The sequence below is a fragment of the Choloepus didactylus genome, chromosome 2, assembly GCF_015220235.1.
Source record: "Choloepus didactylus isolate mChoDid1 chromosome 2, mChoDid1.pri, whole genome shotgun sequence".
Taxonomy (NCBI): Eukaryota; Metazoa; Chordata; class Mammalia; order Pilosa; family Megalonychidae; genus Choloepus; species Choloepus didactylus.
The window spans coordinates 37242524-37269399 of record NC_051308.1 but is presented as its reverse complement, the minus strand read 5'-3'; the positions used below and the strand labels follow the sequence as shown (position 1 = coordinate 37269399).

Sequence of the window (26876 nt, the reverse complement as noted above, 5' to 3'; positions counted from 1 at the left end):
CTAACTTTGATAATTCATGTGTTTTGGCTTTTCAGTTGCAGCAGGAAATCGAAGACTGGAGTAAATCACATGCTGAGCTCAGTGAGCAAATCAAATCATTTCAGAAGTCTCAGAAAGATTTGGAAGGAGCTTTTATTCACAAAGATGATAATATTGATGTAAGTTCATTCTCATGAATACGGTTTTAAATATTCTTAATTTAAATTGAGATCTCTTTCTGATACCTTTTTGCTTCTTTTCTAGGCATTGACTAATTGCATTACACAGCTGAATCGTTTAGATTGTGAATCTGAATCTGAGGTTAAAAATAAAGGAGGAAATGGGTTGGATGAATTAGCAAATGGAGAAGTGGGAGGTAAGATTAGTCTCAGAGAGGTTGGATCCTTTTTTGTCTTCCTATCTTTAATTAAGTGCATTGATGCTACTTTTGTGCTGACCGATTTCCTCCCTAGTGTTAGCACTGTGGAGGCATATCCTTAGATTTATATGTATGTCTGTATGCTTTGGGTGGAGGTGGGTTGCTAGAGTATGGTCTAGCAGGCATGCAGAGAATACTGACTTCTTTTTTGCACCACAGTGAGAATTAGATATGGGCATTGGAGGTGCAGCATCAGTCCCGTCTTACACCTCTAAGTATTGAAAACTATAGAATTAGGGTACAGTAGGAGGATAAACTTGTTTCTCAACACTCTGGAGATGACCTTTTATTTTAATGTTCCTCATCTCTGTAGCTCTGTGGTTTTAAGGTCCATACCCAGTTTACAGTTTTAAGAGTATTGAGGTGGTAGGAGCCATAAACTGACTAAGGCCGTGAGCATGGAAGCTAAATGGTAGCAGTGTTTACTGAAGAGGACAGTGTTTCTAGACACTGTTTCCCGAGTCAGATATCACTTACACAATGGGTGGTTTGAACCACATCTGTTAGCAGATTCAGGGATAGAAAAAAGGAGTGAATCTTACCCAGGCAGATCTGGGAGAAAAGAGAGAGCTTTAGCTCATATATCCCTTCTTGCTCAAGAACAGCACGGATAACATTTTTTTTGAACAAACTGAGAATTCACTTTTTGAATCTAACTTTGTGATTCTCTTAAGAGTCAATTGGCCTAAACAGTCCTGTTGGTTAATTTTTTTTTTTTTTAAATGTTTGGACATAATGAGAAAATGTTTTTGTTTTTGGAAATCAGGAAAATGTAACATTAAGAAGCAAGGTAGGAAAAAGCAACTAAAGCCTTTTGGTTTTTAGGTGACCGGAATGAGAGGATGAAAAATCAAATTAAACAGATGATGGATGTGTCTCGGGTATAATCCTTTTTATAGTGTGCCCTAAGTGCCTGTGAGTTCTTGTATACCTTGCTTTTTAAGAATACTTCTCTCTTCTACAATTTTTAGACAAAAACTGCAATAGCAGTAGTTGAAGAAGATCTAAAGCTATTACAAGTGAAGCTGAGAGCTTCAATGTCCACTAAATGTAATCTGGAAGGTAAGTTGCTTCTTGAGAATAAATTCCTTTATATTGGAATTGATTTTGCATTGGAAAGATAAAGAATGGCTTCCTGCTGTCATGCTTCTCACCTCTCCCACTACTGCCCTCTGACCAAGTTCTGAAGTCCATGTGCACATACGTAGCTCAAATGTTTTATCCTTTACAGATGAGATAAAGAAATTAGAAGATGATCGCAGTTCACTGCAGTCTGCCAAAGCTGGCCTGGAAGATGATTGCAAAACCCTGAGGCAGAAAGTAGAGATTCTGAATGAACTCTATCAGCAGAAAGAGATGGCTCTGCAGAAGTAAGATTTTTGTTGTTCATTGTTAAAAATATTGTTGTATGACTAAGGTGTACTCATATATTTTTTAAAGATTATTTACAATTTCCCCCTCAATAATTAGTGTAGATTTGTCTTTCTTTCTAACTCATTTTCCATAACTTGCATTTTTCTTCTCATTCTAATTAGTTTTCAGAAATTGTTGCCTGTAATTTATTTGATGGAAGAGTGGTTTACTGGTACTAACAGTTATTGCTGCAGAAGTGCTTCTTTTTTAAAGATCCTTGTCCTTTTTATGGCACTATCACTTATTTCACTTTGCTTTCTTTGTGATCAATTACTTGATTCTGATTTATCTTCTATTTGTGTTACTGACTTTGTTATATAGCCTTAAAAATCCTGATTGATTTATATATTTTTTTAGTAGAATAAAAACTTCAGAGGGGATCTAGCTATTGAAGGTATCCTAAGTTTTGGACGTAATAATGTCAAATATTCAGATTAAACATTACATAATGTAATTGTGGTAAAGATGTGGAGAGTTTTGAATATAGAAATCCCTGTTTGGTACGTATTTTTAAATATTTTACTAATCTTTTTGAAATACACATCTCAAATACCGAGTTAGGTATCTTTTGAAAGGTAGAATTTTATAGTTCAATTGAAGTTTTTTTCTCCAGAAAAATATTTGAATTCTCTGAAAATAAGTTGTCAGTGGCAGTAGCTTTTTGTGTTTGCTCCTATACTTTGTCCTTTGGTGTACATGACAGTCTTTGAGAAAGCCTCTCTTGCTAAACAAACACAGATTAATCTTTCTTAAATGCTCGGGCTGCTACTGCCTTATGCCATTAAACACTGAAGCCATACTGCTAACTTTTTCTCTAATTCTGTGCTCACCAAGTGACCAGTTTAGTTTTTCCAATTTTGTTCAAGCCAGCTCTAAATGTCTGGCCTGCTTGAGAGAAACATTTCTCATTTCATTACTTTACTTTTTTGTTGTTGTTGTTAACAGTACTTCTCTGCCTCCAGTAGTAATCTGAATTGTCCGAATTTTTCTTATAAGAAAGCGTACAAGATACAGTGAATAAAGTGCAGTTTTATTCAATTTCTCCAATATCCATTCAGGCATTATGACTGGTTGGGGCCCTACTCTTCATCCCAAAGCCACTGTTAGTTCAGGCACATAACTAATCATCGTATCTCTGGTTTCCCTTTCTTATGTCCCTTCTTCCAAACTCTGATTAATTTTCTCTTCAACTATTAGAGTGAACCGTCTAAAATATGAGTCTGTCTATGTCATTATGTGCTTAAAATCCATCAAGAATGATCCGTTTCCTTCAGATCAATTCCAGACTCCTTGGCAAGCACACAGGGCCCTTCCTCTCAGCTGGTCCTGGGCTACCCCTCCAGGTGCATTTCCTGCAGCTTTCTTGGATGCTTCCTGAACCGTAATCACACTGAACACAGTTCCTTCGTGCCACCCAAAACCCCTTTGTCTTTATGTAATGCTGTTTTCTCTGTGGTAAAAGTTTCCTTTTGCTTTATTTCCACCGGGCAATCTCCTGCCCTACTTAAATGTTTTTGATCTTTAAAATCTTTTCTGGGTTGAGTTATGACATTTATAAATAAATAGGTAGGCAGCCATAGAGTCTGGGTACATTATTTTTTTTTTTTACAACCTAAGTCTGAAATACATATTTGGGTTTAAATTTACATATTGGTATTGGCTTTCTATTTGATGATCTGTTCACTGTTCTTTCTGTCTTTTGGAATATTTTTTAATTATTCTGCCTTTCCCCCTGTTAATCTTTACTCTTCTTTTTGTAATTACTCTAAAGACCATACTCATCCTGAACCTTTAATATTTAAAGTCTGATATAAATTAACAGTTTACCTTTTCCTGGGCTTTAATTTCCTTCATTCTTTCCTGATTTACATGCTATTATAGTAATGTATATTAATTCTCTGTATACTGCATACCCCACAGAGCCTTTTATTGTCTTTTACAGAGATTATCTGGTCTATATTCATTTAGATACATATACACATATTTGTAGCTCCTATAGTTCTTCATTCTTTCTTACGTCTTTGGTTTTCCATTTGAGATAACTTTCATTCTACTTGAAGCACACCTTCAGTGACAGAGTCAATTAGTTTGTCTGAAAATGTGAAAATGTTTTCACTTTTGCTTCATTTTTTAAGACTTTCTGCTGGCTTTAGAATTTTGGCAATTATTTAATTTCAACACTTTAAAGAGAACCAATTGTCTTGTGGTTTTAACGTTTCCTTGAGGAATCCTATGTCATTCTTATTTTCCGTTTTTGAATGTTGCATCACTGCCCTTGCTGCCTTTGGTCATTTTCCTTTTTGTTTTTTAACAGTTTTATTGGGAGAGATGACCAGGTGTGGGTTTTCTCCTCCCCTTTCTCTCTGCATTTACGCTGCTGAGGTCATCTGCAAATCAGCACCTCTGGAATTGGCAGGTTAATATCTTTCTTCATATATTGATTCTGCCTCATTCTCTCTTCTCCTTCTGAGATGCCAGTTAAATGTGTTAGACTTTTTCTTTTTTTTTCCATTTCCCTTATGTCTCTTACGTTCATATCTGAATTTTGTTACCTGAATTTGCTTCATTCTGGATGTTTTTTCCTGACCTCTTTTCCAGTGTACTTAATCTCTTCAGTCATCAAATCTGCTGGTCTTGATTTCAGTTATTCTGTGTTTCACTTTTATAGGTATAATCCTCTACGGAAATTTACAATCTTGACTTTTACTTTCCTGGCTTACATATAAGGCACACTTATTCTAAAGTTTGTATGTGGATTCTAGTATGTGCATGCCTTATGGGTCCATTTCTCTTGTCTTTTAGATTTTGACCATGATGTCTTGTCTTGTGGAGCACCTCGTCAGTTTTGATTGAGTGGCAAACATTGTATATGATAATTGTAGAGAAAATTTGAGGCCTGGGATGATAGCATTTTTCTGCAAAAAAGATTTGTGTTTAGTTCTAGCAGGTGGCCATCTCTAATCCAGTCAGCAACTAAGATGATTCAACAATGGCTCAATCCCATCAAAGCACACTGTATTGCCTATTCAGTATTCCAAATGTGCAGCTTTTTCGAGTCCCACCCCAGTGCCTAGGGCTTTTATTAGCACTTCCCATCCCCCCACCCAGCTCATTGGCAGACTCTGAACTCTACTTGTTTTATCTTTGAACCCATGAATCTGTTAAAAGCTCTGCTCAGCTTCTTAATATCTCTGCATTGTTTTGGAATTCATAGATGAATCTAGGTGAAAAGTGTCTCTAGATGCCAGGCCTATGTGTAATTCTGGGATTCCTTTTTCTACTGGATCTTACTCTCATATATTTTCATTGCCTATTAGCTCTCCAATGCCTTTAAACACATTAGAAAAGAGTATTTTGGCCAGCTATTCTCAGTGTTCTCAGACTAACTCATCGATTATTGGAATCTTTCTTCAAGACTCAAATTTTCTCACCATCCTTAAGCCAGAGTCTCAGGTTGCTCTGTTCGTATTTGTATCTTTTATACGTTAAGTTGTGAATCTCTTTAGTGCAGGGATAGTACTTCACTCATTTTTGTATCTATTTAGCACCTTATGTGGTAACCAGTATATTATAGCCACTCCATAACATATCTTTTGAGTCTGAACTATGGGTAAAGAATTACAAGGGTAATCAGAAAATAATGTTTTTAAATCATTAAGTGTTGCTACCTTTACAATCTGTACTAAGTAGGTTGATATCTTGAGCTTGAAGGTTATCTGGTTTAAACCTGTTTACAGCAGATAAAATGGTGATTATGGGACAGTTCAGGTCATTTTTCAATTCAAGAGACATTGCTAACAAACTCTTTACCGTTACAGTAAATGGACATCCCTGAGCTTGAAGGTTATTTCAATTAAAGCCTTTTTCCAGTCGATAATACCCTGATTATGGGACAGTTCATATTATTTTTATATTTGATAGACATTGTTAGTACTAAGATTTGCCTCTTAATCAACATTCCATTGAAATAAGTAATAAGAGTTTGTATCTTATGTGTGGAAATGTTCTTTGCATGGTTAGAAGACATGTTCTAAAAGGTCCTTTCCTTGGCTGTCTATCTTTATCAAGGTACCGGTCTTGTATTGACAAATAGTTGCTCCGTGATAGAAATAAGAAAAGTAATTACAGGGATTCTGTGGTAGAAATAAGAGAAGTAATTGTCCCCTGCTCTATCCTAATAGACTTAGGCTGTTAGATTCATTGAAGTCTGGCTTTCCACATTACAATAAAATGAGCTTTCATTGCCTCAGCCACGAGATACTTGCCCAAGGGGCACGTAGTGTATTTTACAATTGTTTGTTGTATTTACTAGTGAAAAGAGAATTATGAGAAGTTAGAAAATATAGGTGACTTGCCAGCAAGCCAGAGTTGGATTTTTATCCTTAAATGGTAAGTTTGAATTCCTTCCTATGATTTTCTTTGTATGTTGATGCATTTTAGAGACAGATGAGAAGTGACATGGGATAGAGAAATTCTGACTTCTGGCAAGAGAAAAAAACACTTTCATTTGACATCTGCTTTTATATTGTTTATTTCTTGCTCACCTTAGGAAGTTGAGTCAAGAAGAGTATGAGCGGCAAGAAAGAGAGCAGCGACTATCAGCTGCAGATGAAAAAGCGGTTTTGACTGCAGAGGAAGTAAAAACTTACAAGTGAGTTCAGCTTCTAAAGAGAGTGTCAGTGGCTAATAAAACTACTCCGGCTTATTTAAAAACCATTTTTACATTGTTGAACAAAATAGCACAAAAGCATAAATAAATGGTCAGAGGATATGAAGACATTCAATTCACACAGGACAAAAAATAAATTTTAAGTTCACAAATGAAAAAATGGTAAAACTCGGTTCATGCAACAGTACTGGGTGGTTTTGTATATTGGCATAATTCTTTAGGAAAATAGTTTTGTAAGATATGTCAGAAACTATAAAAATGATCATGCCATTTGATAAAGCCAGTAGCATAGCTCTGGGAAATTTTCTATGGATATAATTAAAGGAAGATAAAAGCTTTATGGAGGAAGATATTTAAAGCAGGATTATTTGAGAACCTGTTGAAGAATGATTAAGGAAATTATAGTGTATCAACTCAGAATCTCCAGCCATTAAATAATAAATAAGAAAATTATGTAGTATTGGTTTTTACTATTTAATGTACACTTACTATAACCATGTAAAATATGTTTTTATATATGGATGCAAGCTATAGAGGTACAGTCATTAGAATAGGGGAAATATGGTCAGATTATTTAAATTTTATTCAGTTCTTTAACTGATATAAGCAAGTGTAATTCTTAGGCGGAGAATTGAAGAAATGGAGGATGAATTACAGAAAACGGAGCTCTCATTTAAAGAACAGGTAATAATTCTGCCCTGTAGTTGCAGAATTCTTTGATATCTGATGCAGACTGTTATAATAGCTATTATAATTAATTCCTAAAGATACTTTTTGATGTGTTGTTTTTTTCAGATTGCTACTCATGAAAAGAAAGCTCATGAGAACTGGGTGAGATTTTTTCTTTCTTTCTTTCTTTTTGTGCATAGTCTACCACAACTGAATTTGGATATTTTTTCTTCAATAGCTCAGAGCTCGTGCTACAGAAAGAGCTATAGCTGAAGAGAAAAGGGAAGCTGCTAACTTGAGACAGAAGTATGTAATTTTGATACACTTTTTTTCAGTGTGTTTTAGAGTTTTTAAGGCTATACTATTTGGCATCTAGTAAAGGAATTGATTTCCTATTTCAAATTCAAGTCCATTCTTTCTCTGTATTTGAGATTACTGGAAGTAACCCAAAAGATGGCAATGCTGCAAGAAGAACCTGTGATTGTAAAGCCAATGCCAGGAAGACCTAATGCACAAAACCCACCACGGAGAGGTAGGGGGCACTTTGTAGAGGGCAGCAATTTATTTTTTGATGCAAACTACATATAAATTACTTTTTATTTCTGTGTGTAATAGCTGTGATGCCCTAGAAATTCTCCCAAGTACATACTAAAGAAGAAAGGTTGTTGTAAAGTGGTAACAGGACACTGTCTTCTTCAGGTCCTCTGAGCCAGAATGGCTCTTTTGGCCCATCCCCTGTGAGCGGTGGAGAATGCTCCCCTCCGCTCACAGTGGACCCACCTGGGAGACCTCTCTCTGCTACTCTTAATCGAAGAGAGATGCCTAGAGGTGAATTTGGTAAGCATTCACATATTACCTTGCAATAAGTAGTTTCAAGAGTTCTTGTCCCTTTTATTTGAGATTTCTAATGCAAACAAGAGTTCAGAATTTGGCTCCATCCAGAATATAGAATTATTTCTTAATTGGTCTCAGGGGATAAATAGTCTACTGCAAAATCTGCTTTAGAATAGAAAGCATATATTTATTATTGCCCGGGGGCTTCCTTTATTGCTTTTTGTTTATTTAAAACTTTTTATTGTGAAGTATGCCTTTAAAAGTTAAATTTCTATGGGGTTCTTCCCACTAATATTATGAAAGTAGCCTTAAAACTTTATAGTTGATGCAATGTACATGCTTCCATTTCTCAAAATATTAAATACTGTAAGTCTATTTCTAATCAATAGTATTTATGTAATACTTGGTAAGATATGGAAATCAGATTTTGAACACACTGGAAAAAAGCCTGGAGAACTGTATCAAGCCTGTGATTTGAAGTACACTGTACACTGTACAGTACCACTGCAGTTAACAGTGTTTATTGCTGCTCTTTCAATCCAAGGCAATTCTTACTTTAATTTTTTAAGTCTGTACTTAAATTATAAATGATTACCCTTCATATGTATTGGGAGACCTGTTTTTAATGTTGCTTTCTACGTAGAGTTGAACCCTGACCTGTCCATAATTGGTTTGTTTCTTCTGAAAAATACCTGCAAGGTCTCTGTTTCTTTCTCAGGTTCAGTTGATGGGCCTCTAACTCGTCCTCGATGGTCATCTGACGCATTTGGGAAACCTTCCACCTCTGGTAAGGGACCTAAGTGTATTCAAAGAAAAGTAGGTGGAAGATTTTTATTTTTCCTCACAGATATACAAGGCAATAAATCTAAACCAGTTCTCTGTCTTTAACAGATCCGGGATCTGGTGGGGCAGCTCCTGTGGTGAGTAGCTCAAGAAGCTCTTCCCCTGCTAAGGTGATGGATGAGGGCAAGGTAGGTTCTGCAGTCATTTTTGAATTGTAATTAGATACTTCAGGGAACATTTAACTTTTTCTACGACATCCTCTCCTTCCTCATCTCCTGTTAGTGTGTTCTGTTATATATGTACTATCTTATTTATTTTTTAAAAAGCAACTGTTCCTCAAGAACTTCAAGGCCTCTCTGTCCCCAGCATTACATCTTTGGCTGAGCATCCAGTAGCAGAGTATTTAAGAGGTTGAGGAGTGAACTGGGCTTTTACGTGGTGTATTTCTGGAAAGGATCTGAGGAGCATGACACTAATCTTCATTGCTTTAAATTGCATGGCAATATGGATCTTACTATTCTCCTTGACTTGGGGTGTTGCTGGGTTGCTGAAATCTGATTGATTGGTTTTTCTCCTCCTGTTTTATTAGGTGATTAACCTGTTTAGAACATTTGTTGTAATTGTAATAACTAAAAAATGTGAAGTCACCACTCTCAACTGTGTGCTTCAGTGAATACTCTTTGGTACAGTGAATTAAACAAATTGCATAGTTCATTAGTATTATATCTTTGTTTGGAAGTGTGCTATTTAAGAACCCCTTAAGTTGGATACTAGGTAAACCCTGTTTTGAATGATCAGAAATTTCAGATTGGTAACTGAAGAATGTTAGCTGGAAGTAAAAGACAGAGTAATGAAAATCTGTAAGTACCCAGTGACCCAGTGCCCAGCAGTGGCCTTAAATTATGTTCACTTTATCATGTTCACTACAAGTGTAATTTCTTATAGCCTGCGTAATAGTCCTGTAATCACGCCTCACAGTGTTTTGCCATATGGAGATCAAAATGAGTTTATTTTAATTATTTAGAACTTTGAACTGATTTTCCCATAAGAATGATTTGTCAGTACAGTATTAATATGAAGTACAGTATTGCTAGTGAATGAAGATAAATATTAGAGCTGTGCCTAAGTAACTTGTATAAATAACATTGTTTCTGTTGGAAAATACTTTCCAAGTTCCAATACAGGACACCAGGACATCTTCTACAGAGTAGAAGACCCTTTATTAGAGAGCAGAAGCAGAGGTGGAAGAAGCAGAGGCTTAGAGTCAGACCTTGTATTGAATTCTGGCTCAGCTTCTTACATGCTGTGTGTGACTGTTGGCAAATTATCTAATACTCTTGTGCCTCTGTTCCCTTGTATTTAAAACAAGATGGTCATATAGTGATTTAAGAGATGTAAGAATTAGAGATAATATATGGAAGGCCTGTTGAAGGTTGTCTGAATAGTAGCGGTTATTTCATGTGTGGAGGATGGATTTTTCATTCCCTTTCATTGTCTGCATTCTTAATATGGAAATAATAAAACTATTGTGATGGGAGCGATGGTGGGGAGGGGGCACAGGCTGTCCTAGAAACAGATTTCAGTATAGATGGTACATTTTTATTAGTTGGGAATTACCTCTGTTAATATTCTTTGATAGTCTTCTTGCTTTTCCTTCCATTTGCAGATGCAGGTACTAATATGAATGGTGAAACTGTTTAGCCCTGTGACATCCTCTTAACCTCTCGCACCTATCACTGGGAACAAATGGGAAGGGATAGTTTTGTTGCAGTCCCCCCTGCTCTTTGTAAACCTGGTAGAGAGGAAGGGTGCCAGGTGCCAGATATCTGTTCACTGGGTTGTAGCTTTTATTGGTGTTGGTACTTTTGTCTGTCATACCAGAGTATTTCAAACTTGAATTGCTTCTGCTCTGCAGGTTAATACAGCTGCAAAGGGGCCCTCTCCTTTCCCAGGAGTTCCCCGCATGAGCTCTCCTGTGGGAGGCCCTCTACCACCACCCATTCGATATGGACCACCTCCTCAACTCTGTGGGCCTTTTGGGCCTCGGCCACTTCCTCCACCATTTGGTATGACGATCTGAACAGTAGTAATTAACTTGTAAAGCATATTCATCTTTTCTCTATTCCTTGGTTAAAATTAGTTGCTACTGCAGGGCTTTGTAATGGAAACGTAAAGTCAGCTGAATACATTTTAACTTTTATGTAAGTTTCTTAGGACATCTGGAGGGCTACGTAATCCCCTTGAGAGATTATACTGAGATGGGCAACAGGTATCTCTTATAGAACAACAAAGGATCTGTTCACAGAGTCAGAAGAATGAATTCCGTAACAGGGTCTAATGGATAGATAGATAGATATGACAAATCCCCTAACTCCCAAGAGTTTAAGACATCCTATAGGACCCAGATACATACATTATACAATATAAAGCTTGTAACCATCCATACTGGAAGGATAAGCAATGGATTACAGGGTAAAATGAGGGAGAAATCAAACCCTCACTCCCCACCTTGGGAATAAATGGAAAGGGAGATGTTAAAGAGAAAGTAGAACTTTATTACTACCTAAAGAATGTAGCTGTCAGGCCACTCCCAGCATGGCAGACAACTGGTTTTTGATGGTATGTGTTAGGTCCATGCTGAGTTCTGCATGCATTTTTAATAGCTACAGTAATACACAATAGAATTTCATTTTATCAAAATTTCCTTGTTGGAGTGATGCTCTTATTTCATAATCTATCATGTTTGTATGGTATATGGTACTTACAAGTACAGAGCAAGCCCTTGTGAGATAAAAGTTGGCATAGTGGAACTGCATAGTGGAAAAAACACAGGAGTCTAGAGCCAGGTAGAGCCGTGTTTAAATCCTGCCCATATTGCTTTGTGGCTGGCTGGCCCATAGGTATGTAGCTTAAACTTGCTGAGCCTCAGTTTGCCTCATCCGTAAAGTGTGGATAGGTTTGTAAGAAACTGAAGAATATATTAAACAAATTTACATATGTTTATACTTACTTACGTAAGGTTTCTTTTTCCAGGTCCCGGTTTGCGTCCACCACTAGGCTTAAGAGAATATGCACCAGGCATGCCCCCTGGAAAATGGGACCTGCCTCTTGATCCTCGAGAATTTTTACCAGGACACACTTCTTTTAAACCTTTAGGCTCTCTTGGCCCAAGAGAGTACTTTATTCCTGGTACCCAATTACCACCCCCAACCCATGGTCACCAGGACTATCCGCCTTCACCTGCTGCAAGAGACTTACTGCCTTCAGGCTCTAGAGATGAGCCCCCACCTACTCCTCAGAGCAGTAGCCAGGACCCTTCACAGGCTTTAAAACAGAGCCCTTAATGACCTCTGGCATTTAGTCTGAGACAAAGAGTGGACTGTGCACTATTCATTAAAGGATTTCACTGGCTTCAAAATCCAAAAGTTTATTTTAAAAGGTTTGTTTTTAGAACTAAGCTGCGCTGGCAGTATGCATTTTTGAGCCAAACAATTCAAAATTATAATTTTTCTCCCTACATCAAGACTGCCTCTTAAACTAGAGCCTCCTTATGACTTTGAAATGTGCAATAAAGAATACCTGTGTTCTAGTTAATGTAGCATATGTAATTAATAAGTGATTTAGAATGTCATGAAAAATATGAACATTTCCTGTGGAAATGCTTTAAGAGCATGTATTTCCATTTATTACCGTGTTTTTAGTGTATACCAGTTGATTATACAGCAACGGTATTTACAAGCTTGATTTTTTAGAAGTATCTGGTCATACTGTTACGCTAAAAATGTTTACTAAAAAATCACTATAATTCCCCTCTTGTAGTTCTTTGTAGTAATAGTAATAGTTCATAAAAATGTGTTTATTAATATTTCTCAAGTGTCTGTTGATTCATTGGATCATTTCTAGGAGTCTTGTGCCATTTTGGAAACATGTAAGCTCCCGTTTCCATAACTGAAGGAAGATGGTGACTTTGCAGCACACTCTTTGTTGCTCATTGCTGAAAAGGTTCAACCTCAGAGTTGCCTGTCAACTCAAATGATTTCTTGTTCTTTTTATTTCAAAGTCAGCAGCCCCCACCTATATATAGCATTGATTTGCTTTCCTATGACCCTCATTGCCTATTTGACAGTGGTGTTCTGAGTGTGAATTTACATTACTAGCATGAGTTGTTTCACCTCATGTTCTATTCCTTTTACCATTCTTGTATTAAGGGCATATAATACAAAAATGAAAATTTGTGTCATGACCATAAAAGTTAGGAAATCTCTTTTTAGAAATTTAGGATGGAGGCTTATTTCCCCCATACTTAGCTACTTTTTTCAAGGAATATGACCAAAAAAAAAAAAAAAAGAGAGAGAAGAGTGTAATGTACAAGAAGGGATGATCTAGGACTTTAAGGTTTGTAACCTGCTATGGGCTGAACTCAATTATTTTTGTTGCTAGATCCTACTCCAGAATTAATATTTGAACATTGGTGCTTCTGTTTAAAAAAATCAGTAAATCTAGGAATCTGAGATGGTACCATACAAAGTCTTTTTATACATTGCTACACTGTCTTTACAACAATATTTCTAAGAACTAACTCTTTGACATTTTAAATTACAGTAAGACATTTTAAGAAGTTGACGATTTAGATTAAATTAACATTCCAAAAGGATACGCTTGTTTACCATTAGGCTATATATCCCAGTCCCTGAAATTCTATAATGTGGTGTTATTAAAGCCTAGAGCATAACTTGTCACTGTTGTGATATTTAAGCCACAAAAATACCTTTTAAAAAAGAGTAGAAGCTTCAATGAAAAAGAAAACTTTCTCTTTATACTAGACTCCTAAAGATACCTCTTTAGAAAATAAGGACCTTTGAAACAGGAGAACTGTCTCAAAGTTCAAAAGGAATTCAATGCTATTCCTAAGGAAAAGAGAATCAACAATAGAAGAAATCAAATCTAAGAGGAAAATGCCATAGGTAACAGCACAGGCCACTTTTAACCATGTAAAATAAGTTGAAGCCACAAACACAACTTTTGAATATATCAATCTTCTCAAGCACACAAAACAGTGCTGAAGTTAATATAATTTCTAGTTTTACAAAGCATTTAAATATAGATTGAACCAGCTAGGAAGATAATTAAGTAGGAAATGTAAGTTAAATCTATTTTTTATTTAAAACTAGCCTTTTTGTGTGTGTGTGTGCTGTATCTCATATCTTTGAAAACTCAGTAAGATGCAGAGTGGTGCCAGTGTAGCTCATCTTTGCAGTTCTAAACTGGTCCCCAGTTTCTCACATCTACCTGATGGCATCGCTTCTCCAGCCAAGCCCAAAGCAAGCTGCCAGTGTGCACCGGTTAGTGAAGGTCATCTCCTTCAGTTAAATCAGACTTGTCCATCTATAAAGTTAGTATCTATTTCAGAAGTCATCTCCAGCTAACTGTGTTGCTGGACTTGCTAAAATCATCTCATTTGTGAAGCAGCAATACCTAGAAGCAGCTCTATGGCTGTGGTTACTATTCACTGGTCGACTTTTTTCGCTGGAAAGTAAATTTAAGTAATTTGTGGGATGTGGAGGATTCTGTGTTAATTGGTTCAAGACAACCATTCATTTTGTCATTTCATTCAGATCTGAATTAAAGCTAAGCTAATCATACAGTGCTTAACTCACGCTTCACTAATACTGATAAAAGGCCTTTTGTAGTTCATACAAACCATACTTATGTGGAGGATAGCAGATGCTTTTCATATAAATTTACCCTTTGATATATGTCTTACAGTCTATGAGAAAAGAGAAAAAACAATTTATCAGTTTTGCTAAGTTGTAATAGTTTTTTTTAAGGGATTATTTTTTAGGTCTCCTCAGCAACATCAAATTAAAGGTATTGAGTACTCCACAGGGTACAGGGTGCTGCCAAGCACCTTCGAAAATTTACATGACAAGGAGAAAAGGTGGTTCTTGCCCCTTGAGGAGCTTACAGTCTAGGGATCTGACAACTCATAGTCTAAGTGTTAAGTAAATAACAAAGTGATTCAGTAAGGCAAATTCTTCATCTTCTAGCACTCTTGTAGATTTAATCGTTTTAGAATTTGGAATTAATCCAATCAAGATAAGAGACAAGACTAGATTTAGTTGAGAATTCTTTCAGGCTCATAGAGTTTTTATTAACATCTATCCAGTAAACAGAATTGACCTAATAAGACAACTGAAAGTAAAGACAAGATCTCTTGAAGTGCAAGGGCTAAAACAATTTACTGTGGTTAATTTAAAAAGCAAACAAATTGTATGACTAGGGTTACACTAGTTTAAAAATAGGCCAAGTACTGACACTGCATTCCCCTCATGCTAGCATTGTTCATTTAAAACAGTGAATATTAAAATATGTGGGTTCTATATCTAACCCACAGAAAGCCCACTGCGAATCAAAGTTTTGTGTATCAAATATCCACTTCATGTCTACTATGAAAGTTTTATTTATGCCCCATTATTCAGTCAAAAGTAATGTAAATAGTCAAATTATAATAAGCTAATGACCTGCATATTTTCATATGGTTGAATGTCAATGTATCTAAATAGGAAATAAATGGCAAGCCTATCTACCTATATCAGAAAAGAAAATAGAGTATCTTTCCAGATGTGCATACTCTCTACTACAGGAAGAGGTATGCAGGGTTTAAGGTTTCACAATCAGTTGTCAGAAAAACAGCAGTTATTCCTGCAGTATCCTGTTAGCATCTGATTCATTATTTTTAGACTACATGATTTGGTAGACATTTTAAAACCACCTGCCAGCTATTTTATGGTAGCTGAATACTCATAAAAATTTGTAATTATTCTGAGATGATTCCAACATTACCCCTAGAATCATTATCGGAAATAATAGCAATGTGATATAGAACAGCTAATCAACATGACTAAAAATGTGTCCACTTTTCAAAAAACAACCTGGTTATCTGGAAAAATGGATAAAATTGGGGGCACACTCCCACATGGGACACTGATCTAGCCAAGGCACACAATTTCTAAGCAGGAACACTCAGAACTTTAAGCCACCTCTGAGGAGCAGCTTATAAATTTCCAAACTAACCTTCTTAGGCAGCATAACTGGTCCAATTCTTCTCAAAGCAGTTTCATGTTATCCTACCCATATCAACCCAAAGTTTGAAGTTAACTCAAAAACCAAAACATACTGGAGCAGGAGTGAGCAGATATGTAAACTCTAGCACATTCTTATTGCTGTATTCAGTTTGAAGATGAGCACGTCCTACCCATGACAGTGTTGTTCCAGGAGGCAGGGTAGGAATAGTGGTAAATTAGAAAATAGACTATTAATTGCACAATTAATAGAAAAGTAAAAACATGTCTCCAAATCTCTATTAAGCCCATATCCAAAGGAGTCTTTGATGTCAGTGATGTGCTGGACTTGAAAATCTGTGGCACAGCTGTGCATCAGACTTACTCTGGCCTACTGGCATGGGTACAGCTCACTTCCTGCTTGTTGAAGGGTGAATATGCTACACAGAGCTATGATGGTTTTGACTGAGTGGTAAAATTCACAGACGTTCCAGGACATTTGTGTCAGGATCATTCCTTGTGCAAAGTTTGATGCAGATGAAGATAAAGTGGTTTCTTGGTCAATAACTGCAATTTCTTTCTTTTAAAGTCAGTGGGTTTCTTGTATCTGTAACCACAATATAAAGACTATTGTTTAAAAATACCTTGATGATTGATCTATTCCAAGATTATATATTGTATAAGGGGGACTAAGAAGAAAGAAATACTAGTGACCATTAAATTAATACTAATTCTAGATGCTTATCACTTACAGTTCTATTACAATTGGCCCAGGTTTAATTTCATCCATTTCCATGAAAGCAAAACACTTGGTGCTGGTAAATCTTTTCTTAGGCTTGTAGTGTTTGAATTCAAAGAAGATAGCTGCACCTAAAGAATTTTGAAAAAGCAAAACAAAAAAAAACAACAACATAAGCCACAGAGCACATTTCTAACATGTCAATCAATTTTCTTTTATCTCCAGAGGCATATGTACGAACAAGCAACGGTTGACATCATTTTATGGGGTAAACTATGTCAGTCTCTCATATGACTATATAATTGTGTTGTCACCCAAAACTCTTCTGTGTCTGAATGGAGTGACATTTCTCCATATCATCTGATTTTACAAAGCACAGCAAACTTTCCTTGAGCTGCACTGACTCAAGAAAGTATAGAAGTTTTTATATACACAAGTAGAAGCATAAACTAAAGAAAATACAAGATACCTGTTGAATATTAACATTACCTATAGCAACTCATTTGGCAGAAAGAGCATTTAAAAGAATTCCTAGAAAAAATTCAAACTTGAATCACTTCTTCCCCTGGAAAAAAAACTAAAAAATTCAATCTTTTGTGTGTTTCGGAGTTCAAACAAAATAAATCACAAGCTGGTTCAGTTTTTAAATGTTACCTATTGCATAATATCTTCTTCACTGTTCAAAGCACTGTTTTTGTTTTTCCCCTGGAATTGCACAGGTCTGTACAAAGCACTCTGGAAGACAGGGGTCTAAAGAGCAAGCCCACTCCCACCCCCCGACAATGAGCAAGTGGTAATGAAAAATTTATATAGTTTTGTCTCCTCAAAGCACAGCAGATAAGTGCCCCTCTTCCCCAAAAAAGTTGAAAATAGAGAAATAACTTCTCATCAATGTAGCCGGGAACACTTTCTCAAAAAGGCACAGAAACTGCGGTAATTAAGTCAGGGTTCACTCCTAACTGGTTACCTATTAATGCTGTCTTAACAGGAGCACGGCTGAATCTTGGCTTTTAAAGACCACCAACAGACAACTAATACTTAAAACTCCCAAATGATTAGAAGCTTAACAATGTTCAGAAGTGTGTGTACAGCCTTGGCACTTGGGTCCCAATGGAATGCCTCACTTCTAAGGGAGGAAAGAAAAGCCAATCGCTCAGGAGACAAATGGGAAGTGGGTGAGGAAGAGATGGGCACATTTAGTCAGTCTACTCCCAACTCACACAAGAGTTGAAGAGTTAGGTTCCATGTGATCTCCCTTCCTAGGTGTGTGGCCCTCCCACATACACAGAAGTGTGGCTTCTCTTATCCCTCCCACAGCCATGATTATACTATAGAGATTTTTAAGATAGCAGATCACAGTTCTTAGTCTCTTCAGTTAGGGGACCCATCTCCTCTTCATGATTGCCTCTGAGGTGTGAATAAATGTGAAAATAAAATCGGATTTGAAAACAATGTTAAAGTCCCAAAAATGTTACTATCATTCTTAGGAAGTTTTTTTTTTATTATTATTATCCATCTGCATCATCAGTAAATAACAGATTTCCTACATCCCTGGTATGCACAGCTTTGTACTTCATGCTATATATATACATAAGAAAGAACAAAATGTCAGATGAAAGTAGCTTAGGAAGATTAATTGAAATGCTTGAAAACATGAAGTATGGTCATTAGCACTGATCAAATTAAACCATAGTATCTGTAAATAATAAATTAAAAGCTGGAGAGAATAAAGTCAAATTCTGAGTATAGTTCCACTTTTCAGAACACAGTGTAATAAAATAGAAAAGTTAGCACAGGAACACGTCCCCTCATCCCTACTTCAGATACAGCTCTCAAAGCAATGAAGCTAAAAAATTTTGTTTTGTTAATACTTTTATTTGGAAGGCATACTTCATACTGAAATTCCTTCAACATTATTGATTAAGGACCGACTACATATTCCTAATACAGTGATTCTTAAACTGTGGTATACATCAGCAGCACCTGGAAGTCCTGTTAAAACACAGACATTGAGTCCTGCCCCCAGAGGTTCAGACTGAGTAGGTCTGAGGTAGGCCCCCAGCACCTGCATCAAACAAGGATGCAGATGATGCTGATGCTCCCGGGCCACACTCTTGAGAACCACTGTTTAAACAGAAGCCCTGGAATAGAGACAGAACAGAGGCAGCAGAAGTACCAGATGTGAGAAGTAAAATACCAACTATTTTAGAGGCCAACGCAGTCATTCTAAAGGCAAGTGTACATCTCGTACAAGCTTCCTGCAACACTTGAGAATTTCAGAAACTGCAACTGAACCTTGAGTGATACAGGGATTCTGAAGACTTCCTCTCAGAGAACAAAGACATTCCCACTGGGCAAAAGGCATGGGGAAGTATTTACTCCTAAGAACTGTTTACTTTGAAAATGTAACTTCACCTACGCTTTAATCCTTTTCCATCCTCCTGCCAACTAACTGCAAGTTACAGTATCTTTCTACATAATAAATTCAGCTGGAAGAAAAAACTGGTTCTTTCAACTTTTAGAGACTTATCTTATTTGGTGCCTTAGGGAGCTCCTGCTTCCCCTAACCCTTAGGTATAAGGAAACTTTTCATTCTATTTTGTTGTTAAAGGCAATAAATTTTACTATCAAAGAACATTTGATTATCTAAAGGTGTCATTTATTATGGAACTAGAAAATACAATTCATGACTCCCACATAAAAAAAATCCGTATTTCATGCAACTCAACAAACACCAGGTGACATTTACTTATGCCAGATACCCAGTGTGCTCGACCCAAGAGGCATACAAACATGAATAAGATGAATAAGATGAGGCCTCTGTCCATAAGAAGCCAACTGTTTAGGATTACAAACCTTTGGTTAATTTTTCAACATGCTTCTGGAGCTCAATGTCCACATTAAAATGAACATATGTGTCTTCTTTTCTTGAAGCCACAGGAGTATCTTGCACAGGAGTTAAATCTATGCCATTCAGATCTAGAGAAGAAAATAAAAGCTTCTGCTTAGAAGCACTTAAATTTACATATTAAAAACAAAAACAAAAACAAAAAGACCTGCAAACAAACTGCAAAGGGTTATTTTTCCTAAAGAGACAGGAAGAAAGCTGAAAGGAGATTCTCAGGCTAGTGGAAAGCCCTGTGTTGTGAGCAGGTACCCGAAGAGCTGGTTTCACAGAGGTATGTGCAGGGAGCGGCAGAGAGGAGGGGGGAGGCCTTGCCATGACCAAGGCACAAAAGGAAGATTGGAGAAGACAAAATTTGATCCTTGCAGTGAAGAGATAAGGTGAGAAGGACTTTTGGTTTCCCTTAGGGTGTAGGCCACTATATTTTGGTGTGCAATAAAAATTTAGAATTTGAATGATATACCACATTGGGGTCCCTGCCCTTAATGTCCAACCTTAATCAAGGGTGTGACATGGAAAGGCCTTTAAACATAACATTACCAGAATTTTCCCGTTGTGATCAAGTCAGAGGGCTAAAAAATGAACAAGCCTTCTAATGAAGCCCTTCCATCAATCAACAATTTGTTGTACACATATATATTACCTAAAATTTTGTTGTATTTGCTATCACATAACCTGATTTAACAACCAGATGGTACACCAAATTCTTGCATATGGTTTTCATCCTCCGGAGCCAAGAATCTTTCAGTTTAATCAAATTCAACATGAATTTATTTAATGACTACTTGGTGTTTATGTATTATTCAACAGACCAATCTTAGGAAACGTAAACAATTTAACGGATTATTTCAGTTCCTACAGCTATTTACACAAAAACTTGTTTCAGGTTGAACTTACATGCAAAAGTAACATAACATCTACCACGTTATCATTAATTTTTTCTTATAGTATACATTCCTGACTGAGATTTGCAGATCTACAAATGGTCTATCAAACAATCTAGGGTATAAATACTTTCTAGTAGAAACCAGTAATAGCAGAAGTTCAAGTATCGCAGCCTTAGTGTTGTGGATCATGGTCTCTATATACTAAAATTCTTTTCTGTGGCTTAATTCCTTTTTCTTTTAATAGATGCATGGGTGTCTTTGGTATTAATGAACCCATGGGTCTGAATTTATTTCTATGATTGACAAAAGTTTCCTCCATTTAATTTCAGCCCATATCTGTTTCTTTAATTTGCCTCAAATTAGAGATTAAAGAAAGCCACCTGGATTCATTGTGCAGTTACTTCTGAATAATAGCATGGCAACTTCCTCTTCAATCACCCAATAATTATTTTTTAACACTATTAAGGGCCTCACAAATAAAGTGCCTGGCAACAACAAAAGAATTTAACCACTATGATTTTCCTCTGAAGTCGACGACTTAAAAAGTTCTTTTTCAAGGAATCATTGGATTGCCACATTGGATAGGAGAAACAGACAAATCCTAAAAATAATCATGTTTAATACCAACCATAACAGAGTTAAGGATAAGAAATACTTCACTTTTTAAAGGCCCCACAGGATTACATTCAGGTAACAGATGTTTGGGGATGTGTCCTATTTTCCTGTCTCCACTGGTGACTCATTGAAGGCCTGATTCTCATCCACCCCTGTGGAACTCTCCTATGTACAAAGCTCTCTTGGATAGGAATAGGAGAGACTAAAGGAGGAGGAGAACACAGGATTTTGCAGAGAAAACCACACGTCCTTGGAAGGTGAGGGACATTTTGCTAACCTGTTTCCTGAAGGATATAGCTTCTGCTGTTAAGGACTGTGTGTATGTGTAGTTCACTCCTAGATGGAATTTTAAAAATAAAAAGACATACAAAGAACAACTCTAAAGCAAAGGTGAGAATAAATTACACAAATAGGATAATATTCTAAGTAAATCTCTCAGAAATGTTTGGAGAAGAAGTAGCAATCTCCTTCCACGTATTATGCCTCATTGTAGAAATTGTAGAATGGATTAAAATGAGTTGTCACAGATATAAGACCAGAGGAAAAAAAAAACCTGTCCCAAATGCCAAATGAGAAGTGATATCAAATTCATCAGAAGAAAAAAATAGAGACAGAGTTATTTGTTATTTACCCTTTACACTAACTGTAATGTAGGGATCGATGCACTGCCCAGCATCTTTCAGACCGATCTTCTCAATCCTGATAGTGAGTAACGTCATCCCCGGTTCTGAGGGCAACCTTGGTAATAAAGTACCTGGCAACGGAGAAACAGCAGTAAAAATGAACTCTACTAATAACTTCAGAGTAAATATTTTAACAAACATAGAGAAGATATGGCCTTGCTCTCAACAGACTTAGTAACTACCAAGAATTATTTTGGTTTCCAAAACCTGCACACATTTGACATTATCCTTTTTAGACAAGTACTTAATTGCACACAAGATAAATCTGCCCTTGCATACCTCATATTCAACACTAAAACAAAAATTACTACTTCGAGCTCCAGAAAGTCCAATTATAAGTTGTTTACATAATTAATAATGCATACAGTACAGTATACTCAAATAACAATCTTTATATGAAGTGGTAGACGATAGAAAAAGATTTTTAAGCATTATCCTCAACTTTGAGGAACTTAATATGAATTGATAAATCCTTTGGTTATTACTGAGGGAAGAAATAATTTACGATTTAATATTTATGTATTTAATTCAGTAATTTTAAAGTCTGATTTCCCATTCCTTTCCTCAACCTATACTACATGACCTATTCTCTCAGAGGTTAATACACTGAGAATGCCACAAAACACAAGTGCAACTGTACGTTTGAAATCTTTATTTATCCAAATTTTATACCAAATTTTCAAAATATGAAAAAACCACCCAGAACCACAAGAGCATTCCTCCACAGAGGAAATGATATGGAGGAAGAAATCAACTGCACAGTTTGTTCATTTATTTCAAATCACCTATGGAGAACAGATGCACACAAAAAGTTGATTTATTCCATTTTAATCCAGTAGTGTATTTGTGTGTGTGTATAATCTCTCAAACTACAGAATCTAACAATTAAAAAGGACGTTGGTTGACATTTTTCCGGTTTCTATTCAACAATGTTTTATCCTACTTTTAATGATGAAGTGTTTGATGCACATGAATCAATAAACTTACTATATTAAAAATGTTACCATTTGAATGACTTCAAACAGGCTTGAGGGAATTTTCTGGAGTGACGGAAATGTTCTAAAATTGGATTGTGGTGATCTTGTACAACTCTATAAATTTATTAAAAATCAATAAATTACATGTTTCCAATGGGTGAATTTCATGATATGAAAATTGTATTTCAATAAAGCTATAAAATTAATTGTGGTAAAAATGTGTAACAGTTTTTTACTTTGTAATTTTAAAATATAGGAATGACAGAAAATGCAGGTATGGAAAAGAGGCTTCATTACACTTGCACTGAGAGACTTTCATAGGCTTGGGGTGATGGTTCTATGCACATGTCTGATATAAAGCCTTTTCATGCTGTCTTCCTCAAACTGACTCTTACAAATGAAAGCAACTCTAGAACAGGGGCTTTCAAAAAACTGGACTCTATGGGATGTCTTCAGAGAGTTAAGAAACACCCCTGAAATTTTATGAAAAATTTGGATGCATGAATTTATCTGAATTTTTCTGGAGAAAGGTCCATACTCATTCTCAAAGGGATCTGTTCTCGAAAGAGTTTCTGAAAAATTGCTGTAGAAAATTAGTATTACTCAAAATAGAGATGAGGTTTGAAATCAAAGCTTTGTTGTGTTTGAGTGGAAGACTGGTTAAGAGAACTGTGGGAAAAAGAGGCTGAGCTTTTTAAATGACTGGAGATGACCTGTGAGTTTTAATATTCTATATGCTTTCTGTTTTCCAATATCATAGAAACACAAGAGTCTCAAATGGTGATATTTGGTGAAAGAAAATTTGGGGCTGTGACACAAAGAAGTCGAAAAAAGCAGAAAATCAAAATGGAACACTGAACGCAGTATTGAATACCATTTCAAAAGTAAAAACATAACATTAATTAGCACACTGAGTGTCTCTTATAAACCATTCTGCCATATTTCAACACATTTCAAAAATAAAGTTTTCTTATATTAAAGATAAAATGTCTTTACACCCATTGTCTAGGCTTTTTAAACTTTCAAATTGTGAAATCCAACACAAATTCAGACAAGCAAATAAAACAAAAGTACAGCTTAATGAAAAACTGGAAAGCAAGCCTCCATGTAACTACCACTCAGGTCAACAAATTAAACATTACCCCAGGGGCTCCCTCCAGCCCCACCCAATGCCTTTTCCTAATCACTCCCCACTATCCTGACTTTTAATAACTAAAAAACATTCCTATATAATATAGTTTTGCCTGCTTTTGAACCTTTAGATTCATTATCAGCTGTAATTTGTTCATTTTTGTCAGTGTATTGTTTCAGTTATATAAATACACCACAGTTTATGTACTCATTCTTCTCTAGATGGACATTTGAGCTGCTTCAAGTTTTTGGATACTGCTAACAATGCTGCTTTATAAACATTCTTGTACATGGATTCTGGCGCACATAAGCACACATTTCTGAAAGAGAGGAATGACCAAGTCACCAAGTAATGGCAAACTATTTTCCAATGTGGCTGTGACAATTTCTACTCCTAGCACAAATGCAGTGTCATTCCCATTTCTCTATGTCCTCGGTGACAGTTCATTTGAGCCAATTTAGGGTGGGTGTAAAAAACGGCGATTTAGTTTTAATTTGCATTTCTCCAATGATGAATGAACTTGAGCACCTTTCCACATTAAATTTGGCATTTGGATTTCCTCTTTTCTGAAGTATGTGTTCAACTACTTTGCCCTATTTCCTCTTGGACTGTCCCTCTTTTTCTTATTGATTTGTAGGAGTTCTCCAATATTTTTCATATAAGCCTTTTGTTTTGCAAATATCTTTTCGCGCTCGGTGGCTTTCCTTAAGAAAAAATCTTTTTTATTGAAGTGCAACGTATGTATAAAAAAGTGTACAGCTTAAGTGACTTTTCACAAAGTAAGCACACCTGCACAACTAGCACCAGTTCCAAAAAAAGAATTACCATCATCCTAGCAGACCTCATTGGGCCCCAAATCACTACCTCTCCCAAAAGATAACAATAATCCTGGCTTCTAACACCAAAGATTAGTTTTGTATGTTTAGAATGCCTTTCCTCCACCAATGGTGTCTTCTGATTGGCATAATTCTTAATGTTAACTTAGTCAAATTTCTTCATCTCTTCTTTTATAGTCATGCTTTTTGTGTCTTATACAACAAATCTCTTCCTACTCCAAGTTCATGAAGGTATTTTCTTATCTTATAAAAGTTTTATTGTTTTGCCATTTCCATTCAGTTCTATAATCCACCTAGGACTTTTTTGTGGCGTGTGGTAGGAGCCCAATTTCATTCTGTTCCACATGGATACTCAGTTTTCCCAGCACCACCTAGATTTTTATTTCTCCCATAGATCTGTAGTGACATCTCAATCATAAGTCAAGTGTGGGTCTGTTTCTGGGCTCTCCATTCTGTTTCACTGGACTGTTTCCTTATCCTTGCATCTTAATTATGATAGCTTTACCAGAAGTCTTGACATAAGATAAAGCAAATTCTCCCACCTCGACTTTATACTTCAAAAGTCTTAATTACTTTTGATCCTTTGCATTTCCATGTCAATCACAGAATCTGCTTGCCAAGATCTTAAAAAAGAACTGCAGCAGCAACAAACAACTGTTGGAATTGCAGTGAAGTTCAGAACAATTTTAGAAACAGTCACATCTTTACAAATTGCTTTTTCCAATCCATGAACTGGTATATGTCTCTCCATTTATTTAGGACATGTTAATTTTTCTCATTAAAGTTCTATTATTCCCTTCACAGAGGTCTTGTATATCTTCCATTGGATTTATTAAAAAGGTACCTGATATTTTTTTGATACTATTTGAATATGTGAACACTGGATATGCTCCTTCTTACTGGGATATCATTACTGCTAATCTCTTTCCGTGAACGGACCTAGAGGCTATAACTTTTGCTTTTTCTTTTTAATCTTGAACTCATACTGATACCTCCTATTTTAATCCAATATTTCCCCTATGTTTCCTCCATTCCATATTCACATCTCTCTTCTCCTACATTGAGAACCTTGGTTCCTAATTACATCAGTATTTACTTATTTGCTCAATCCTACAATACACACAAAACAGTTTCAAAATTTCACTACAAACCACAAACTTAAAAATTCAAGATTTTTATGTGCTTCTTTTTATCACTGGAATATATCCCACTGAAGGTGTATAAAGTATTTTATTCAAAATTATTTGCATTAGAACTTTTTTCTTCTACATCTTTATGTCTTTATCAATGTGATAAAGTTAAGTTTATCTGTTTCTGTTTCCATTATATAGTAGGTTATTTACCCACTCATCCTTGTTGATTTATTTTTATTTTTAATATGTAAAATATGGTTCAAAATTCAAACTATATAAAAAGTTATACTCAAAGATATTCCACTACTTTCCCTATCCTTCAATCTTCCATCCTACCCAATGCTCTAGGCAATCAATTCCATTAATTTCTGCTTTGTGCTTCCTGTGCCTTTTCATTGTTGTTGCAAAAATAAGCATGCATGTAATTAGTTAGATATAGTTAGGGATCAGTGCTGTCCAGCAGAAATGAGGGCCACAAATGTAAACTGCACATGTAATTTTACATTTTTCTAACAGCCACAGTAAAGATGTGAAAAGAAACAGATGAAACTAATTTTAATAATATAGTTTAACTCAATATAGCCAAATTATTTATCACTTCAACATGTAACCAATATAAAACAATTATTAATGAAATATTTTACTTTCTTTTTTCATACAGTCTTTGAAATCTGGCACGCATTTTACATTTACAGTCTATCAATTTGGACAAGTGCTAAACAGCCACATGGGGCTAACAGCTAATATACAGGACAGCTCAGAGATACATAAATAAGAGATAAATACATATTCTTTTTCCCTCTTCTATTTTCTACAAAAGGTGACATATTACGTTCTTCTCTAATTCAAGGTAGGGTGTAAAACATTTCACTCCATTAAGGTTCAGTTTTACCTTTATTAGAGAACAGCGCCACTGACTATATTACTAGGACTACAGATAACATACAAAGGTGTCAATTCAAGGTATTTTCACAATGGTTTCCAATGTGCTCTTTCCCTACATGGCCAATTCCTAGTAACCATTTGATTGTTAGTTCAGACTAGATAGCCCCTTCTGGATTCCTTGTTTAGTCCCCTGTTTGCTCACCCATGATATACTGTGCATACTTCCCATAATTATGT

The 26876-nt window shown here is 35.9% G+C and overlaps 2 protein-coding genes across 6 annotated transcripts in view; one reads left to right on the top strand and one right to left on the bottom strand.

Moving 5' to 3' along the window:
• Window positions 1–12654, top strand: part of MIA3 (MIA SH3 domain ER export factor 3) — a 48878-nt gene extending 36224 nt beyond the window's left edge. For 3 of the 5 annotated variants that reach the window (XM_037823347.1, XM_037823342.1, XM_037823351.1), the window contains 15 exons: window positions 36–158; window positions 244–355; window positions 1244–1299; window positions 1390–1480; window positions 1650–1788; window positions 6381–6482; window positions 7124–7184; window positions 7296–7331; window positions 7408–7475; window positions 7601–7701; window positions 7869–8006; window positions 8722–8790; window positions 8895–8974; window positions 10702–10852; window positions 11820–12130. In XM_037823347.1, coding sequence (XP_037679275.1) covers window positions 36–158; window positions 244–355; window positions 1244–1299; window positions 1390–1480; window positions 1650–1788; window positions 6381–6482; window positions 7124–7184; window positions 7296–7331; window positions 7408–7475; window positions 7601–7701; window positions 7869–8006; window positions 8722–8790; window positions 8895–8974; window positions 10702–10852; window positions 11820–12130 — 1638 coding nt within the window. Of the gene's footprint in view, window positions 1–35; window positions 159–243; window positions 356–1243; window positions 1300–1389; window positions 1481–1649; window positions 1789–6380; window positions 6483–7123; window positions 7185–7295; window positions 7332–7407; window positions 7476–7600; window positions 7702–7868; window positions 8007–8721; window positions 8791–8894; window positions 8975–10701; window positions 10853–11819 lie in introns of all 5 variants that reach the window. The other 2 variants (XM_037823338.1, XM_037823344.1) reach the window with 2 other exon arrangements.
• Window positions 12655–14576: 1922 nt separating this feature from the next.
• AIDA (axin interactor, dorsalization associated) overlaps window positions 14577–26876 on the bottom strand; it is a 69033-nt gene continuing 56733 nt past the window's right edge. Inside the window, exons 7-10 of the mRNA XM_037823368.1 lie at window positions 21625–21747; window positions 19443–19565; window positions 16600–16717; window positions 14577–16454 (exon numbers count right to left, since the gene is read on the bottom strand). Coding sequence (XP_037679296.1) covers window positions 16358–16454; window positions 16600–16717; window positions 19443–19565; window positions 21625–21747 — 461 coding nt within the window. The 3' untranslated portion in view covers window positions 14577–16357. The remainder of the gene's footprint in view (window positions 16455–16599; window positions 16718–19442; window positions 19566–21624; window positions 21748–26876) is intronic.